General features: G+C 38.8%; 1 protein-coding gene across 1 annotated transcript; it reads right to left on the reverse strand.

Moving 5' to 3' along the window:
* Positions 1 to 6266: 6266 nt before the first annotated feature.
* Positions 6267 to 20278, reverse strand: LOC124274456 (transcription factor 21-like). The gene is made up of 2 exons (XM_046709819.1): positions 19588 to 20278; positions 6267 to 7389 (listed from the first exon to the last, which is right to left on the reverse strand). The coding sequence occupies exons 1-2, from the start codon at positions 19870 to 19872 to the stop codon at positions 7288 to 7290; spliced, it is 387 nt and encodes a 128-aa protein (XP_046565775.1). The 5' UTR covers positions 19873 to 20278; the 3' UTR covers positions 6267 to 7287.
* Between the last annotated feature and the right edge of the window lie 9 nt (positions 20279 to 20287).

A 20287-nucleotide genomic window follows, 5' to 3' on the forward strand; every position in this document is an offset into this window, starting at 1 on the left:
CCCTGAAATTTGTCATCGAGGTGATATGGACATGTTCCTCGATATTTGTCACCTGGGTGATATGGATATGTTCCCTGATATTTGTCATCTGGGCGATATAGATATGTTCCCTGATATTTGTCATCGAGGTGATATAGATATGTTCCCTGATATTTGTTATCTAGGTGATATAGATATGTTCCCTGATATTTGTCATCTAGACGATATAGATATGTTCCCTGATATTTGTCATCTAGGTGATATGGATATGTTCCCTGAAATTGGTCATCGAGGTGATATGGACATGTTCCTCGATATTTGTCATCTAATCGATATAGATATGTTCCCTGATATTTGTCATCTAGGTGATATAGATATGTTCCCTGAAATTTGTCATCGAGGTGATATAGATATGTTCCCTGATATTTGTCATCTAGGCGATATAGATATGTTCCCTGATATTTGTCATCTAGGTGATATAGATATGTTCCTCGATATTTGTCATCTGGGTGATATAGATATGTTCCCTGATATTTGTCATCTAGGTGATATAGATATGTTCCCTGATATTTGTCATCTGGGCAATATAGATATGTTCCCTGATATTTGTCATCTAGGTGATATAGATATGTTCCCTGATATTTGTCATCGAGGTGATATGGATATGTTCCCTGATATTTGTCATCTAGGCGATATAGATATGTTCCCTGAAATTTGTCATCGAGGTGATATAGATATGTTCCTTGATATCTGTCATCTAGGAGATATAGATATGTTCCTTGATATCTGTCATCTAGATGATATAGATATGTTCCTTGATATTTGTCATCTAGGTGATATAGATATGTTCCCTGATATTTGTCATCTAGGTGATATAGATATGTTCCCTGATATTTGTCATCTAGGGATATAGATATGTTCCTGAAAATTGTCATCTAGGTGATATAGATATGTTCCTGAATATCTGTCATCTAGGGAGATATAGATATGTTCCTCGATATTTGTCATCTAGGTGATATAGATATGTTCCTCGATATTTGTCATCTAGGTGATATGGACATGTTCCTGATATTTGTCATCGAGGTGATATGGATATGTTCCTTGATATTTGTCATCTAGGAGATATAGATATGTTCCTTGATATTTGTCATCTAGGTGATATAGATATGTTCCTGAAATTTGTCATCGAGGTGATATGGACATGTTCCTCGATATTTGTCATCTGGTGATATAGATATGTTCCTTGATATCTGTCATCTAGGAGATATAGATATGTTCCTGAAATTTGTCATCGAGGTGATATGGACATGTTCCTCGATATTTGTCATCTAGGTGATATAGATATCTTCCTGATTTCTGTCATCTAGGTGATATAGATATGTTCCTGATGATATCTGTCATCTAGGAGATATAGATATGTTCCCTGAATTTGTCATCGAGGTGATATGGACATGTTCCTCGATATTTGTCATCTAGGTGATATAGATATGTTCCCCTGATATTTGTCATCTGGGCCTCGATATAGATATGTTCCTGATATTTGTCATCTAGGTGATATAGATATGTTCCCTGATATTTGTCATCTAGGTGATATAGATCTGTTCCTGATATTTGTCATCTAGGAGATATAGATATGTTCCCTGAAATTTGTCATCTAGGTGATATGGATATGTTCCCTGAAATTGGTCATCGAGGTGATATGGACATGTTCCTCGATATTTGTCATCTAATCGATATAGATATGTTCCCTGATGTTTGTCATCTAGGTGATATAGATATGTTCCCTGAAATTTGTCATCGAGGTGATATAGATATGTTCCCTGATATTTGTCATCTAGGCGATATAGATATGTTCCCTGATATTTGTCATCTAGGTGATATAGATATGTTCCTCGATATTTGTCATCTGGGCGATATAGATATGTTCCCTGATATTTGTCATCTAGGTGATATAGATATGTTCCCTGATATTTGTCATCTGGGCAATATAGATATGTTCCCTGATATTTGTCATCTAGGTGATATAGATATGTTCCCTGATATTTGTCATCGAGGTGATATGGATATGTTCCCTGATATTTGTCATCTAGGCGATATAGATATGTTCCCTGATATTTGTCATCTGGGAGATATAGATATGTTCCCTGATATTTATCATCTAGGTGACATGGACATGTTCCTCGATATTTGTCATCTGGGCGATATAGTTATGTTCCCTGATATTTGTCATCTAGGTGATATAGATATGTTCCCTGATATTTGTCATCGAGGTGATATAGATATGTTCCCTGTATATTTGTCATCTGGGCGATATAGATATGTTCCCTGATATTTGTCATCGAGGTGATATAGATATGTTCCCTGATATTTGTCATCGAGGTGATATGGATATGTTCCCTGATATTTGTCATCTAGGCGATATAGATATGTTCCCTGATATTTGTCATCGAGGTGATATGACTATGTTCCCTGATATTTGTCATCTAGGCGATATAGTTATGTTCCTGAGTATTTGTCATCTAGGTGATATAGATATGTTCCTGATATTTGTCATCGAGGTGATATAGATATGTTCCTCGATATTTGTCATCTAGGCGATATAGATATGTTCCCTTGATATTTGTCATCTAGGTGATATAGATATGTTCCTCGATATTTGTCATCTAAGTGATATAGATATGTTCCCTGATATTTGTCATCTAGGTGATATATAGATATGTTCTCTGATATTTGTCATCTAGGTGATATAGATATGTTCCTCGATATTTGTCATCTAGGTGATATAGATATGTTCCCTGATATTTGTCATCTAGGTGATATAGATATGTTCCCTGATATTTGTCATCTAGGTGATATAGATATGTTCCCTGATATTTGTCATCTAGGTGATATGGATATGTTCCTCTAGATATTTGTCATCTATATTTGTCATATAGATATGTTTCCCTGATATTTGTCATCTAGGTGATATAGATATGTTCCCTGATATTTGTCATCGAGGTGATATAGATATGTTCCCTGATATTTGTCATCTGGGCGATATAGATATGTTCCCTGATATTTGTCATCGAGGTGATATAGATATGTTCCCTGATATTTGTCATCGAGGTGATATGGATATAATCCCTGATATTTGTCGTCTAGGCGATATAGATATGTTCCCTGATATTTGTCATCGAGGTGATATGACTATGTTCCCTGATATTTGTCATCTAGGCGATATAGTTATGTTCCCTGAAATTTGTCATCTAGGTGATATAGATATGTTCCCTGATATTTGTCATCGAGGTGATATGGATATGTTCCTCGATATTTGTCATCTAGGCGATATAGATATGCTCCCTGATATTTGTCATCTAGGTGATATAGATATGTTCCCTGATATTTGTCATCTAGGTGATATAGATATATTCCCTGATATTTGTCATCTAGGCGATATAGATATGTTCTCTGATATTTGTCATCTGGGCGATATAGATATGTTCCTCGATATTTGGCATCTAGGTGCTATAGACATGTTCCTCCACATTTGTCATCTGGGGGATATAGATATGTTCCCTGAAATTTGTCATCTAGGTGATATAGACATGTTCCCTGATATTTGTCATCTAGGTGATATGGACATGTTCCCTGATATTTGTCATCTAGGGGATATAGATATGTTTCCTGAAATTTGTCATCTTGGGGATATAGACATGTTCCCTGAAATTTGTCATCGAAGTGATATAGCTATGATCCCTGAAAATTGTCATCTAGGAGATATAGACATGTTTCCTGAAATTTGTCATCGAGGTGATATAGATATGTTCCCTGATATTTGTCATCGAGGTGATATGGATATAATCCCTGATATTTGTCATCTGGGCGATATAGATATGTTCCCTGATATTTGTCATCTAGGTGATATGGCTATGTTCCCTGATATTTGTCATCTAGGCGATATAGTTATGTTCCCTGAAATTTGTCATCTAGGTGATATAGATAAGTTCCCTGATATTTGTCATCGAGGTGATATGGATATGTTCCTCGATATTTGTCATCTAGGCGATATAGATATGCTCCCTGATATTTGTCATCTAGGTGATATAGATATGTTCCTGATATTTGTCATCTAGGTGATATAGATATATTCCCTGATATTTGTCATCTAGGGATATAGATATGTTCTCTGATATTTGTCATCTGGGCGATATAGATATGTTCCTCGATATTTGTCATCTAGGTGCTATAGACATGTTCCTCCACATTTGTCATCTGGGGGATATAGATATGTTCCCTGAAATTTGTCATCTAGGTGATATAGACATGTTCCCTGATATTTGTCATCTAGGTGATATGGACATGTTCCCTGATATTTGTCATCTAGGGGATATAGATATGTTTCCTGAAATTTGTCATCTTGGGGATATAGACATGTTCCCTGAAATTTGTCATCGAAGTGATATAGCTATGATCCCTGAAAATTGTCATCTAGGAGATATAGACATGTTTCCTGAAATTTGTCATCGAGGTGATATAGATATGTTCCCTGATATTTGTCATCGAGGTGATATGGATATAATCCCTGATATTTGTCATCTGGGCGATATAGATATGTTCCCTGATATTTGTCATCTAGGTGATATAGATATGTTCCCTGTTCCTGATATATTATGTCATCATCGAGGCGATATGGAGTTATGTTCCCTGAAATTTGTCATCTAGGTGATATAGATATGTTCCCTGATATTTGTCATCGAGGTGATATGGATATGTTCCTCGATATTTGTCATCTAGGCGATATAGATATGCTCCCTGATATTTGTCATCTAGGTGATATAGATATGTTCCCTGATATTTGTCATCTAGGTGATATAGATATATTCCCTGATATTTGTCATCTAGGCGATATAGATATGTTCCCTGATATTTGTCATCTGGGCGATATAGATATGTTCCTCGATATTTGTCATCTAGGTGCTATAGACATGTTCCTCCACATTTGTCATCTGGGGGATATAGATATGTTCCCTGAAATTTGTCATCTAGGTGATATAGACATGTTCCCTGATATTTGTCATCTAGGTGATATGGACATGTTCCCTGATATTTGTCATCTAGGGGATATAGATATGTTTCCTGAAATTTGTCATCTAGGGGATATAGACATGTTCCCTGAAATTTGTCATCGAAGTGATATAGCTATGATCCCTGAAAATTGTCATCCAGGAGATATAGACATGTTTCCTGAAATTTGTCATCGAGGTGATATAGATATGTTCCTCAATATTTGTCATCGAAGGGATATTAATATGTTCCCTGAAATATGCCATGTAGGTGATACGGACATGTTTCTCCATATTGGTCATCTAGGGGATATACACATGCTCTCTGAAATTTGTTATCGAGGTGATATAGATATGTTCCCTGAAATTTGTCATCGAAGTGATATAGATATGTTCCCTGAAAATTGTCATCGAGGTGATATGGACATGTTCCTCAAATATTTGTCATCTGGGGGATATAGATATGTTCGCTGAAATTTGTCATCTAGGTGATATGAACATGTTCCCTGATATTTGTCATCTAGGTGCTATAGACATGTTCCTCCATATTTGTCATCTAGGGGATATAGACATGTTCCCTGAAATCTGTCATCTAGGTGATATGGACATGTTTTTCCATATTTGTCATTTGGGGGATATAGACATGTTCCCTGAAATTTGTCATCTAGGTGATATAGCTATGATCCCTGAAAATTGTCGTCGAGGTGATATAGATGTGTTCCTTGATATTTGTCATCTAAGGGATATAAATATGTTCCCTGATATTTGTCATCTAGGAGATATAGATATGTTCCCTGAAATTTGTCATCTATAGGTGCTATGGACATGTTCCTCGATATTTGTCATCTAGGTGATATAGATTTGTTCCCTAATATTAGTCATCTATGTAATATAGATATGTTCCCTGATATTTGTCATCTAGGAGATATAGATATATTCCCTGATATTTGTCATCTAGGGGATATAGATATGTTCTTTGATATTTTTCATCTAGGGGATATAGATATATTCCCTGATATTTGTCATCTGAATGATATAGATATGTTCCTTTATATTTGTCATGTAGGGAATATAGACATGTCATATGTCATGTAGGTTATATATGTACGTAATATGTTTTGTGATATAGTTGTATTCGAGATGAGGTATAGCTAAATTACCACTCTCAGTGATATAGCATATGTTCAAATATATGAAACCCACCTTTGTAACCAGTATCATTTAAAAAGAAAACAGTTTTAAGAATGTACCAAGTTTTACTTGAATTTGACAAACATCACTTCACAAACACATATGATACTATAACATAGCTCGGTGTCACGACACGGCCCATAACGTCACGTTGTACGGGACGTCGCTGTCTCTTCTACTAACGTCGTCTCGCATCTACTAACGTCGTCTCGCATCTACTAACTCCACATTATGACACTCCATACTGACACGTGCGTCATGATGACGTGTCTACGATAAGTGTACATAAGTCTCAAGGATGTCTGTACATGGCTGGGATAAGTATGGACACGGGCAATGTGTCTCTAGGATAGGTCGTCCTCTGAAAAGTTAACTCTGCCTGTGATAAGTTAAGTCTACCTGTGATAAGTAAAGTCTGCCTGTGGTTCTTCGCGAGGATGCGTCTTCCTGTGTCGCTAAAATGCGTCTTCCTGTGTCACATCGATTAAGCTAAAGTCTTCCTGTGTCACATCGATTAAGCTAAAATCTTCCTGTGTCACATCGATTAAGGTAAAATCTTCCTGTGTCACAATGATAAAGGTAAAATCTTCCTGTGTCACAATGATAAAGGTAAAATCTTCCTGTGTCACATTGATAAAGGTAAAATCTGCCTGTGTCACAATGATAAAGGTAAAGTCTTCCTGTGTCACATTGATAAAGGTAAAATCTTCCTGTGTCACAATGATAAAGGTAAAATCTTCCTGTGTCACAATGATAAAGGTAAAGTCTCCCTGTGTCACATTGATGAAGGTAAAATCTTATTGTGGTTCCAAGCTAGGTCTTCCTTGTATCCTCGATGCAAGAAGACGTCCTGTTTCGCTACGATAAATCTTTTGCCACCCAATATCCCGTGTTGCACGGTTGACTCTAACGCCAAGTTACCTTTCATTGTTATATCATAGGCTAATGCTTCATACCTAAGACATACCATTGGAAGCGCGTCTACCAGTAGTCGGCCAGTAATCAAACATTAGTCCATTCTGAGTTCTACACGGGTGCCCGTATCACAACGTTGTATTTGATAAACATGAAATCAGCACTTAGTGCAGGTGTCCTGCTTTGCTGAGATTTTCAGCGCGTCTAGAGGCTTGTTGTCTCCGCCGATGACCCTCCCGGAAAAGGTGAACGGCCAGGTCTGAAACAGAAGAACGGGCAGATGTTGATTAATATAAGTGCAATGAAAGAAAAAATGTGGACAGGGCTGAACGTGATGTTAACAGAATCAACCCTTCCACATAACGAACTACTTGTCAAGACAGACCAGGAAAGCAATTTATTGGGCTTTAAAAGAAAATCACTTATAAACTTTTCCTGCCTCTTAAAACTGCTGTATTTTCCGAAAGGGAAAAAAAGAACAACATTTTGCCAGAACATGTGTAAGGAACACTAGACCCACAGCTCAGCTTTGTTGGTTTTTGAAATAGACAACATTCGATGGTTGAGGCCGTTATAAATGGATAAAGAAGAATATGTAAACACTTTTAAAATAAAACGGCATGCATATTTCATTATCATAAAAAACTGGGTAATGTAGGAGTACGCAACGTGCATTCAAAATGGCGGTCATCTGGGCCATGTTTTATATTATAAATCGAAATTGTGACTGAAGTATAGATCACATTCATATAAATAAGCTCCACTAACCAAGACGTCGTCAAGGAGTTGTCCAAATGGTAGACTAACAACTAGTCTCTGAAATTAACATATTTTACTGAAAAAAAACTCATAGTGAAAATAATGAAATATAATGAAAAGGAGCCCTGAGACTTTCTTTATTTTCAGATCCTGAACCTGTGGAAATCTAGACTCGCCACATTTTCTAGACTTGCGTGGGATTTCTTAGATTTATTTGCTTCAGGGTCTGTATGGCAGACTGTCCAAAATGCTGCAATTATAGTTAAGTAATGTCGTAGGCAAAAGAAGGATCAGAATATATAACCGTTTCATATGTTACACCACAGGCTACATACCATCAGATTTCATAATCCATGTTTGAAATCGTATGAGGGTTTATTGCGCACTCTTAACAGACACCATACCTGTTACCATCCTAGTTTCATCTTCCAAAGACATCCCATTTCCCTCCTTCCCCCCCCCCCCCCTTTCCAGGCCCAGTTCGAGATGGAATATATTGTTTTCACTCAGCGTATCATAACATACACTTTTTTGTCTCAAAAATTCTAAAATCCGATGTGGTTGAAAAAAATTAATCCCATGTTTTGATATCCGAAATCCCAACTGTGAAAATGGTGACGACTTCAAACATATTTTCAAAAAGAAACAACCATTGTATCACTGCATATAATGTATATTTCAAAATAGTCCGCCACAGTTGTGGAGCAACACTTTCACCGCCTCACAACGGAAGTTTTTGAAAGGCACGATCGTTCTTGTGTTTCATCTCGTTTTACCCACGATACTGATGCTGTTCATTTTCAGAGGAGAAACGTGACGATTAGGGATTGTTATTTATTGACTTGAACTGAAAAACCTCGGAGAAGCTTATTTTGGAAAAGATGGAAAACCTGCAAACCTATTAAGATTTTTATCCGACATTGAATTTTTGAACTACTCGCGAAGAAGGCTTATTATTGAATCTTAGGTTTACTCAAAGGCTGCTGAATCGTAATTCTATATTTGTTGAACGTTGGATTGACTTGTTTACGTTGAAAGGTGGGCTTGTGAATTGTCGGTGAAAAGAAAGTATACACTTGAAAATTGGATTTGACCAAAAAATTGTAAACGTTATCAAAACGTTACAGGTCTGTCACTGAAATACTGTAAACTTAAATGTCCAAAACATAACTGTGTATCTGATACATCATTACTGAATAGTCATTTCTTAGTATCAAATATGCGTGCATACTCTGTTTCACCCTAAAGGTTAGCTTGTTTGAGTGATAGGTAAGTCTATTTCATGATAATGTTTCATTTTGCAATGAAGTTTGATTTTTCTGTCGTGCATACTAGAAATTTGGCTTATCGTTAATCTTGATCTGTAAAACCGTTGATTTCTTCATAATAGTTTGTGTTTTGGAAAATGTATATTGTTAAGGAAAAGTGTGGACTTCAGTCGTACCTACTTCATCGCCTGACCCATCACCTGGCCATAAAGTTCCAATCACCCTCCCCTCATCTATCCCAATATCCCAAACCCTTTTCAGACCTCGGGCCCTCTATTCTCTTCTTCTGTTTAGAAGGTCCACTTTGCCTTTGCCTGTCCCAACCCTGCCAAACAACATATTAGCTTTTCTCATCCCAATTCCGACCTCCTGCCGGTCCACTCTCTCTACTTCATCCTTCTATGCTGCCCTGTAGGTGGCCTAGGCAACAAGACACTTTCCCTGCCCCTTTCAACTACCTCAGCCTTTCTAAAACCCCTGTAAAACCCCCTTCCCCATGCTTCTCCTCTCTCCCTTTCAGCTCCCTCTCCTCTCTGTCAGCTCCCTCGCCTGTCCTTATCTCTTTTACATCCATGACCGCGGTCCAATCGTCCAGACCCCATCTCTCACCTTCCAACCTCCGCTCAACCCTCTCCCACCCCTCTAGGTACCGCCTCAGCCTCTTCCATCGCCCCTCAAAGACCACTCTCACTCTCCCCATCCCTCTCTTTCACTCCCATGTACACACGGCCCGATCGGCCCGGCAGCTCGGCGGAGATAAACGACACCCGCACTGATAACGCACGTGCACATATTATTTACGTCGTTTTTACTCATTTTTCTTTGCCTTGGTTGATAACAGCAGCGCAGCAGGGGGAAGCGCATTCATGTCACGGAGCCTCCGTCGGGGAAGGGGGCCGGGGACAAGTGGCTCTATTTGAACACAGGTGAAATTGGAATAGGATCATTCTTTACAGACCCCCGTGACAAATACATGCAGTTGAGCACAACAATTTGTTCCAGGAATCTAGCCCGTGAGAACAAGCCCTACATTTAATTGTTTCAGAACTTATGAAGTTGGCGCAGGCTTCAAGCATATGCATTCAAGGAGAACAATATGCATGAAATTAAAAAAACTACAAAACCTTTTCAATATTTAGAATATTTAGGATGTCCATATTAAAGAAATCTCCGATGCAGAGTCGATTGTGCAGTTCCGACTATATTCATATACACATATGCATGTTTGTCTGCTGCATTACGAGAGAACAATTTCTATGAAACGGGATTCAACACTAAGTGTTAAGCTATGTTTGTAGGATAGATTTTGTATCCTGTCCCTTGATGATGTTTTGTATAACAAATATCTTGAATCGTATACAACCTTGGTTTATCCCGGGTAAAACTCAGTGATTACATGTTGTACACCCAGTTACTTCAGTACTAGAATATCCCATGTTAACAGCATTGTAATAACAATGCATACCCTTTGTTGACTGCTGTGATATAAACATGCATGCCCGCAAGTCAACTGTTGTGTGATAATTAGATATGCCCTGTGTTAACAGCTGTGTGATAAACTGGCATACCACGTATCAACTCCTGTGATACTAACAGGTATAATCCTTCTTAACTGGTAACAAGGGTGATAATGACATACCCTTGCTGAGCTGCTGTGAAACAGCTATACCCCGTGTTAACCTTTGTTAAATTAATAAACATATTCCGTGTGAGATACACTTACATACCCGGCTTTATCAACTCCCGAGATACAAACAGGTATAGTCCTTGTTAACTGCTGTTTCATAAATAAGCATACATCGTTTCTACTTCTATTGGCCTTTTTAACTGCTGTGAAATAGACAGGTTTAACCCTTGTCAACTGCAGTGAAATAGACAGGTTTAACCCTTGTTAACTGCAGTGAAATAGACAGGTTTAACCCTTGTCAACTGCAGCGAAATATACAGGTATAACCCTTGTCAACTGCTGTGAAATATACAGGTATAACCCTTGTTAACTGCAGTGAAATAGACAGGTTTAACCCTTGTCAACTGCAGCGAAATATACAGGTATAATCCTTGTCAACTGCTGTGAAATAGGTTTAACCCATGTTTACTGCAGTGAAATAGACAGGTTTAACCCTTGTTAACTGTTGTGAAATATACAGGTATAACCCTTGTTAACTGCAGTGAAATAGACAGGTTTAACCCTTGTCAACTGCAGTGAAATAGACAGGTTTAACCCTTGTTAACTGCAGTGAAATAGACAGGTAACCCTTGTTAACTGCTGTGAAATAACCCTTTGTTAACTGCAGTGAAATAGACAGGTTTAACCCTTGTTAACTGCAGTGACAGGTTTAACCCTTGTTAACTGCAGGAAATACAGGTATAACCCTTGTTAACTGCTGTGAAATAGACAGGTTTAACCCTGCTTGTTAACTGCAGTGAAAAATAGACAGGTTTAACCCTTGTTAACTGCAATATAAATATACAGGTTTAACCCTTGTTAACCCTTGTCTGCTGTGAAATAGACAGGTTTAACCCTTGTTAACTGCAGTGAAATAGACAGGTTTAACCCTTGTCAACTGCAGTGAAATAGACAGGTTAACCCTTGTTAACTGCTGTGAAATATACAGGTATAACCCTTGTTAACTGCTGTGACCCCTTGTTAACTGCTGTTAACTGAGTAAATAGACAGGTTTAACCCTTGTCAACTGGTTAGACAGGTAAACCCTTGTCAACTGCTGCTGAAATAGACAGGTTTAACCCTTGTTAACTGCAGTGAAATAGACAGGTTTAACCCTTGTTAACTGCTGTGAAATATACAGGTATAACCCTTGTTAACTGCAGTGAAATATACAGGTATAACCCTTGTTAACTGCAGTGAAATAGACAGGTTTAACCCTTGTTAACTGCAGTGAAATAGACAGGTTTAACCCTTGTCAACTGCAGCGAAATATACAGGTATAACCCTTGTCAACTGCTGTGAAATATACAGGTTTAACCCTTGTTAACTGCAGTGAAATAGACAGGTTTAACCCTTGTCAACTGCAGCGAAATATACAGGTATAATCCTTGTCAACTGCTGTGTGAAATAGGTTTAACCCTTGTTAACTGCAGTATAATTGTCAACTGCAGTGAAATAGACAGGTTTAACCCTTGTTAACTGCAGGAATAGACAGGTTTAACCCTTGTCAACTGCAGTGAAATAGACAGGTTTAACCCTTGTCAACTGCTGTGAAATATACAGGTATAACCCTTGTTAACTGCAGTGAAATAGACAGGTTTAACCCTTGTTAACTGCTGTGAAATATACAGGTATAACCCTTGTCAACTGCAGTGAAATAGGGTTTAACCCTTGTATAAGGTGAAATTAACCCTTGTTAACTGCAGTGAAATAGACAGGTTTAACCCTTGTTAACTGCAGTGAAATAGACAGGTTTAACCCTTGTTAACTGCTGTGAAATATACAGGTATAACCCTTGTTAACTGCAGTGAAATAGACAGGTTTAACCCTTGTCAACTGCAGCGAAATATACAGGTATAATCCTAACTGCTGTGAAATAGGTTTAACCCATGTTAACTGCAGTGAAATAGACAGGTTTAACCCTTGTTAACTGCTGTGAAATATACAGGTATAACCCTTGTTAACTGCAGTGAAATAGACAGGTTTAACCCTTGTTAACTGCAGTGAAATAGACAGGTTTAACCCTTGTCAACTGCTGTGAAATGACAGGTTTAACCCTTGTCAACTGCTGTGAAATAGACAGAATACCCTGGTATACCCTGTTGTCACGCCCATGTTAACTGCTATATGATACAATGTTTCAAGGATGGCGACACACCTGGAACACTGATATTGGATGGATGGATGGAATAACCATGTACAAGCATCTACTTTTACTTTTAATCGTTGCTATTCTCAAACAGGCTGTGTTGGTCTAAAGGAATTAATATTCTTGTTCACAAAGCTGATAAAGCTTTAGTTCTTGTAGAACAGTTACAATCGAGGTTAAATATTTCACCATCTGTTCTATTTCAGAAATTTGATACCACATTTAACCAATATTGCTTAACACGTGCAGTCTGGGCACATTCGAAAATCGACTATGCCGAATGTTTCATCGTACGTGTTGTCAGTAAGCAATAAGTGAAGGTAATCATGATTCAAATGTTACTGCACTTTGTGCACCAGGTAGGTACGGAATATATGTTGACTAACCCTAGGTATGTATTTAATATTGGTTCAATATATTTATTTAATAACAGTTATCTAAAGTAATGTTACCTTTTATATAAATATTTAGTTCAATGTTATCGTGTAACATGGGCATTCAATGTAAAAAGATTATTGTTTACTTTCGGCCATAGTCTTGCATGGACCACACACGAACTCGGTGATGTATTCTATATATTAATAACAGTATACAAAGATTAAGAGATTGTAATCAACACGACTGACATTAAAGGGTTTGTGAATCAAGTAAGCCATGTCTGTGACAAGAACAGCAGTTTAGTTCCATTTACAAATGTACGTATATGCACAGTTCGTCAATATAGATTACTTTATGTTTTATAAGGAATTACACAATTGCAATGAATGATACCACTATTATACTGCTATACACATATTCCACTGCTTTAAGATAAAAACATCTACCTAATATGTACATAATTTGTAAAAGAGGAGTATTTGAGGATTTGTGCTGATTTTGTGAAGAGATCTTATGTCAAGAAGTGTTCTTGAAAGTTAACATGCTCATCTGTCTCTGTGAATTGATCTGTGCATATGGCTTTTATGTACATACACATATAGAACACACTGTTCTAGATCCTTGTTGTCCTCGGAATATACGGGTATACCTCAGTTTGGGGATGCGGGGGGATACATTGGTGTATCCCATGGCTATTCTCAGAAAAAACCCACATATCTATATCTTGTTTACTCTATATAATAAGCTCGCGTGTCCCAGGCTGACTGTCTTGTGAGATACCGTTATACCCCGTCTTAATCATCACGTGCTATCTACTGACTTCCCCACCTGTAGTCGAAGAAGAAGAGACCAGAGATACGTCCGCATCTGTCTCATATTTATTCCCTATGCAAAGGGATTGGTATTTACTACAGTCTAGAAGATTGTCAGACAAGAGGTATGACTTTTCACTTGTCAGAGTTTCTTCAATGTCCAGCAATATTCCAGGAGCACAAGGCTTTGGGTCTACATTTCTTTTATTTACAGGTACAATCGAGCATGCTTTTCCTTCGGATATTCCAAAGAGCTTCACATGACCCTTGATCAGAAGTTGTGCCACCAGAGCCATAGCACTCAAGTCTTAGCAGATCTTTCAAGATGGCTTTTAGTAGACATGTAAAATGACATTTTCAAATATGACGTATTAGTGACCAAAGTGGATGGTTTTGGTTACATATGATACATGTATTCTACCTTAGATTTTCTTGATAACGGTGTTAGGATCTACACCGAAACGTCGCATCTATTGTAATAAAGAAGTCTATCCATAAAAAGTGTTCCTCTTCATATATTCCACAAACGCGGTTGAAGGTGTAGGTTAAATCAGTATGTGATATGCTTGTATGCTTTATGTAGACTGCTGTGTAATATAATCTTTAACCTTAAGTCTATCTGACAAAACCGTATCAAATTGAATTTAAGCTTTAAATGCTTCGAATCCATGAACGGTGTAATAGTTTTTAGAAAGGTATGCAAATGTGTCTATGTTTTATAACAAGACCTATTTAACGAAAACACGTAATGATGTATCATTGAACTGCATAACAATACATAATCGGATGTCCTCCTGAAGGGTATGCTACACGCGGGTACTATCGGGTTGTCTACATGGATATGTTGAATACTATATATACTGCTGTATGATGTACATGTATAGCTGGGCAAAATGTCGTATTGGAACCTTGTATATACTAGAAGTTAAATGGTGTGTGGCATTGAGATATATCCCGGGTTAAATGGTGTGTGGCATTGAAGTATATCCCAGGATAAATGGTGTGTGACATTGAGATATACCCCGGGTTAAATGGTGTGTGACATTGGGGGTATATCACAGGATAAATGGTGTGTGATATTGAGATGTATCCAGGGATAAATGGTGTGTGACAATGAAGTATATCCCGGGTTAAATGGTGTGTGACATTGGGGGTATATCACAGGATAAATGGTGGGTGACATTGAGATATATCCAGGGTTAAATGGTGTGTGACATTGATAATATATCCCAGGATAAATGGTGTGTGGCATTGAGATACATCCCGGGTTAAATGGTGTGTGACATTGGGGGTATATCCCAGGATAAATGGTGTGTGACATTGAGGTATATCCCAGGATAAATGGTGTGTGACATTGAGGTATATCCCAGGATAAATGGTGTGTGACATTGAGGTATATCCCAGGATAAATGGTGTGTGACATTGAGGTATATCCCAGGATAAATGGTGTGTGACATTGAAGTATATCCCAGGATAAATGGTGTGTGGCATTGAGGTATATCGCAAGATATAATGGTGTGTGATCGACATTGAGGTGAATCCCAAGATGTATGATGTGTGATATCGGGGCGTATTCCGGGTTAAATGATGTGTTACACATATATATCCTGGTTTATATGTCGTGTGACATTGTGGTATATCCGGGTTAAATGGTGTGTGACACTGTGGTATATCCGGGTTAAATGGTGTGTGACATTGTGGTATATCCGGGTTAAATGGTGTGTGACATTGTGGTATATCCGGGTTAAATGGTGTGTGACATTGTATTATATCCGGGTTAAATGGTGTGTGACATTGTGATATATCCGGGTTAAATGGTGTGTGACATTGTGGTATATCCGGGTTAAATGGTGTGTGACATTGTGGTATATCCGGGTTAAATGACGGCTGTAGTTCAGTCTTCAGTCTGTCATATCCATGTTTACAGCATCAGTAGAGCCTGTGTAAACTTTACCTAAATATTAAAGGAGTGGTGGAGAATATTAAAGGAAGTAAATGGCGGACAACGTGTATTACGTGCGATGCTCTGGAAGAATCAATCCAAATGTAGGCATGACACGTTTCATCCTAAACAACCATGCAGAATAATTCACATGTAAAACTGGGCCTTCCGTTGGAAACACGACTCATACCATAACAGGAATTTGAAAAATAATCTTATATGACACATAGCGCTTATCGAAACAGGAATTGCAAATATAATCTGCTTAGGCATATGGCTAAACAAAATAGATATAGGAAGCAGAAAGTGAAATATACAGGGGAAAGAAATATAAATATCAACCACAAGGCCTACCGAAGGAAGGAGGAACGCTCGAAACGAGACAAAGACTTCCAGATCCATTATTAAAAATTAATAAACAAAGAGCAGACAAAAAGCATAAATATATAGAATTATAGACATGAGACAAGAAGCTTAACCAAACAGAAATATTACTTTACAAGATACACAGAGCAAAGGACAAGGATGTGAACCAACAAAACTATTCCATTTGAAGCCCAGAGTCAACACATCACATTGGAACATTAAGTACAAGAGACGATAGGCAAAAAAAAAAAAAAGGATTCAGATAAACACATATGAAAGAGACTTGCATTTGAATAAATTAAAATACACTTCTAGCAGCAAAGGGAATAATTTTACACAGAAAAATAGTTAGGAATACTAAAACATATGAGTAAATTCTAAAAGGATGAGTTACAGGTACTCAGCAAAATCTTCAGCATACAATGATTAATCATAGGCGGATCCAGAAATTTTCTAAGGGTGGTGGGTGGGTAGTGCGGGTTTCAGTCATTTTTAAAGGGGGGGGGGGGGATCGAACCCCCTGAACCTCCCCCTCTGGATCCGCCACTGATTAATGATATATGTTAAATCAAAGTCACTGATAACAATCATAAAATCAAAAGCCAATAAATAAATGTTAACATTTTCTTTTGGACATTAAGGGTGTAGTTAAAACATAAAGATTACAAAATATATTTAAAGAAAGAATCTACCACAAAATGAAGAGAAATGGTGATTTAAAAGGTATGAAGTACAGATTGAGAATGTGAAAAACAACTTAACACTAACAACCAGGTAAACCACGAGGGTTTTATCTACCAATCCCATCCTCCTCTTGTGAAAAGATTGTTAAACCCCTCTTCCTACACCGACACGCAGAATAAATGGTGGGACCTTCCCTAAGTGGGATAACAATTTGTCAGAAAGGTATGGGGTAAAAATTGATTAAAAGATATATATGGAATATAAGGAGATGATAATTAAAATTTAAGGGAAGGTCAGAGAACAATTTGTCAGAAACGGTAAAAAATATATAGAGATTATATGTGGGATACAAGGAGATGATAGGTAAATTGTATGGGAAGGTAAATGAATGTCCTATCACTATATCAGGGGAAACTGACTCTTGAGAAAACGTATAGCAATAATCTGTCAAAATGATAGGGGGACTTAAAACAGTTCCTGATGGGTACTGAGAGGCATATTAGTTGTTTGGGGTGGGCGAATGAACAACCGATTGTGACTAGAGGTGTATGAATGGCGAATGGTTTGGAGGTGTGTGAATGATCATTGAATTGCCTACAAGGTTCAGAAGGTGGAGAATGGATGTATGTCCAACAGGTTCAGAGGATGTGGAACGAAGGATGAATGGACGATGGATGGAAACAGGGGGAATGTGGAAGAGAGTGGAAGAAAGATGTGTCAGGTGACAAGGGTGGAAGAAGGATGAATGAACTGTCAGATTACAAGGATGGAAGAAGGATGTGTCAGGTTACAAGGGTGGAAGAAGGATGTGTCAGGTTACAAGGGTGGAAGAAGGATGTGTCAGGTTACAAGGGTGGAAGAAGGATATGTCAGGTTACAAGGGTGGAAGAAGGATATGTCAGGTTACAAGAATGGAAGAAGGATATGTCAGGTCAAAAGGGTGGAAGAAGGATGTGTCAGGTTACAAGGATGGAAGAAGAATGAGTCAGGTTACAAGGGTGGAAGAAGGATGAATATCGTGCCAGGTTAAGAAGGTGGGAGTGAGATGAGTCAGGTAACAATGGTGGGAGAAGGGTGTGTCAGGTCACAAGGGTGGAAGAAGGATGTGTCAGGTTACAAGGGTGGAAGAAGGATATGTCAGGTAAAAGGGTGGAAGAAGGATGTGTCAGGTTACAAGGGTGGAAGAAGGATATGTCAGGTTACAAGGGTGGAAGAAGGATGTGTCAGGTTACAAGGGTGGAAGAAGGATGTGTCAGGTTACAAGGATGGAAAAAGGATGTGTCAGGTTACAAGGATGGAAGAAGGATGTGTCAGGTTACAAGGATGAAGAAGGATGTGTCAGGTTACACGGGTGGAAGAAGGATGCGTCAGGTTACAAGGATGGAAGAAGGATGTGTCAGGTTACAAGGGAGGAAGAAGGATATGTCAGGTTACAAGGGTGGAAGAAGGATGTGTCAGGTTACAAGGGTGGAAGAAGGATATGTCAGGTTACAAGGGTGGAAGAAGGATATGTCAGGTTACAAGGGTGGAAGAAGGATGTGTCAGGTTACAAGGATGGAAAAAGGATGTGTCAGGTTACAAGGATGGAAGAAGGATGTGTCAGGTTACAAGGATTAAAGAAGGATGTATCAGGTTACACGGGTGGAAGAAGGATGCGTCAGGTTACAAGGATGGAAGAAGGATGTGTCAGGTTACAAGGGAGGAAGAAGGATATGTCAGGTTACAAGGGTGGAAGAAGGATGTATCAGGTTACAAGGGTGGAAGAAGGATATGTCAGGTTACAAGGGTGGAAGAAGGATGTATCAGGTTACAAGGATGGAAGAAGGATATGTCAGGTTACAAGGATGGAAGAAGGATGTCTCAGGTTACATGGATTGAAGAAGGATGTGTAGGGTTACAAGGATCGAAGAAGGATGCGTCAGGTTACAAGGTTGGAAGAAGGATGTTTCAGGTTACAAGGGTGGAAGAAGGATGAATGTCTTGTCAGGTTAAGAGGGTGGAAGAAGGATGCGTCAGGTTACAAGGGTGGAAGAAGGATGTGTCAGGTTACAAGGGTGGAAGAAGGATGAATGTCTTGTCAGGTTAAGTGGGTGGAAGAAGGAGGTGTCAGGTTAAGAGGGTGGAAGAAGGATGCGTCAGGCTACAAGGGTGGAAGAAGGATATGTCAGGTTACAAGGCTGGAGGAAGGATGAATGTCTTGTCAGGTAAAGAGGGTGGGAGTGAGATGTGTCAGGTTACATGGGTGGAAGAAGGATGAATGTCTTGTCAGGAACAAGGATGGAGGTAAAATGAATGACCAGCTACGTTAAGAGGATGTGGACTAAGGATGAAGAGACAAAGGTTAAGATGGTTGATGATGAATGAATGACCTACCAGATTAAGAGGGTGGATGAGACAAAGGTTAAGATGGTTGATGATGAATGAATGACCTACCAGATTAAGAGGGTGGATGAGCTGTTGTTGAGTCTCTACATCCTCTGCGTCCAGAATCTGCTGTAGGTGGGCGATATAGCTCGACGCCAGACGAAGAGTGTCCAACTTTGACAGTTTAGTGTCCGCGGGTACCCATGGCAGGGTGGTTTTCAGTTTGGAAAAAGCTTTACTTAGCACCCTCATACGAGCTCTTTCTCGCGCATTGGCAGCGTTTCTTTGGATGGGTTTACCCATTTTCGCATGCTTCGAGTCACAGGTGACATCCTCCTTCCTGCGCCTCGGCATGGTGACGACTGATTGTCTGTCAACCTCCTCTTCCCTGTCACATATCACACGTGGGAGAAGATTACCAAAGTCGACTCCGAATTACCACATATGTATTATCACAGAGATCATCGTAATACTGGCCTACACAAACAATATAGGTGTTATAAAAAACACATCGGGCTGCCCAATACATATATGTTGCACCACAAGATCAAAGCCGTGTCCTCATCCTCATCTTCTTCGACCTACCACAGGTGTCAAGCGTCCTATTGGGATTCGACGATGCGCACGACGACCCAGCTAGGCATACCTGAATCCGCGAAAGGCCACTCAACCCGCCTCCAGCAGCTTTCTCCGTCCGAAGGGACGTGTGTCAGGAAGTTGGTCAACTTTCAAGATCGTCAGTTACCAGCCGGTCTGTCTGTAGCACGCC

This window comes from Haliotis rubra, unplaced genomic scaffold (assembly GCF_003918875.1).
Source record: "Haliotis rubra isolate DU_JTF1 unplaced genomic scaffold, ASM391887v1 Scf191, whole genome shotgun sequence".
Taxonomy (NCBI): domain Eukaryota; kingdom Metazoa; phylum Mollusca; class Gastropoda; order Lepetellida; family Haliotidae; genus Haliotis; species Haliotis rubra.

Excerpts from the sequence above, each read along its gene's own strand:
- LOC124274456 (XM_046709819.1), bottom strand. The coding sequence starts at position 19,872 with ATGCCGAGGCGCAGGAAGGAGGATGTCACCTGTGACTCGAAGCATGCG. Across the intron at positions 7,390-19,587 it reads TCATCCACCCTCTTAATCTG|ACCTGGCCGTTCACCTTTTC; the intron begins GTAGGTCATTCA and ends CTTCTGTTTCAG.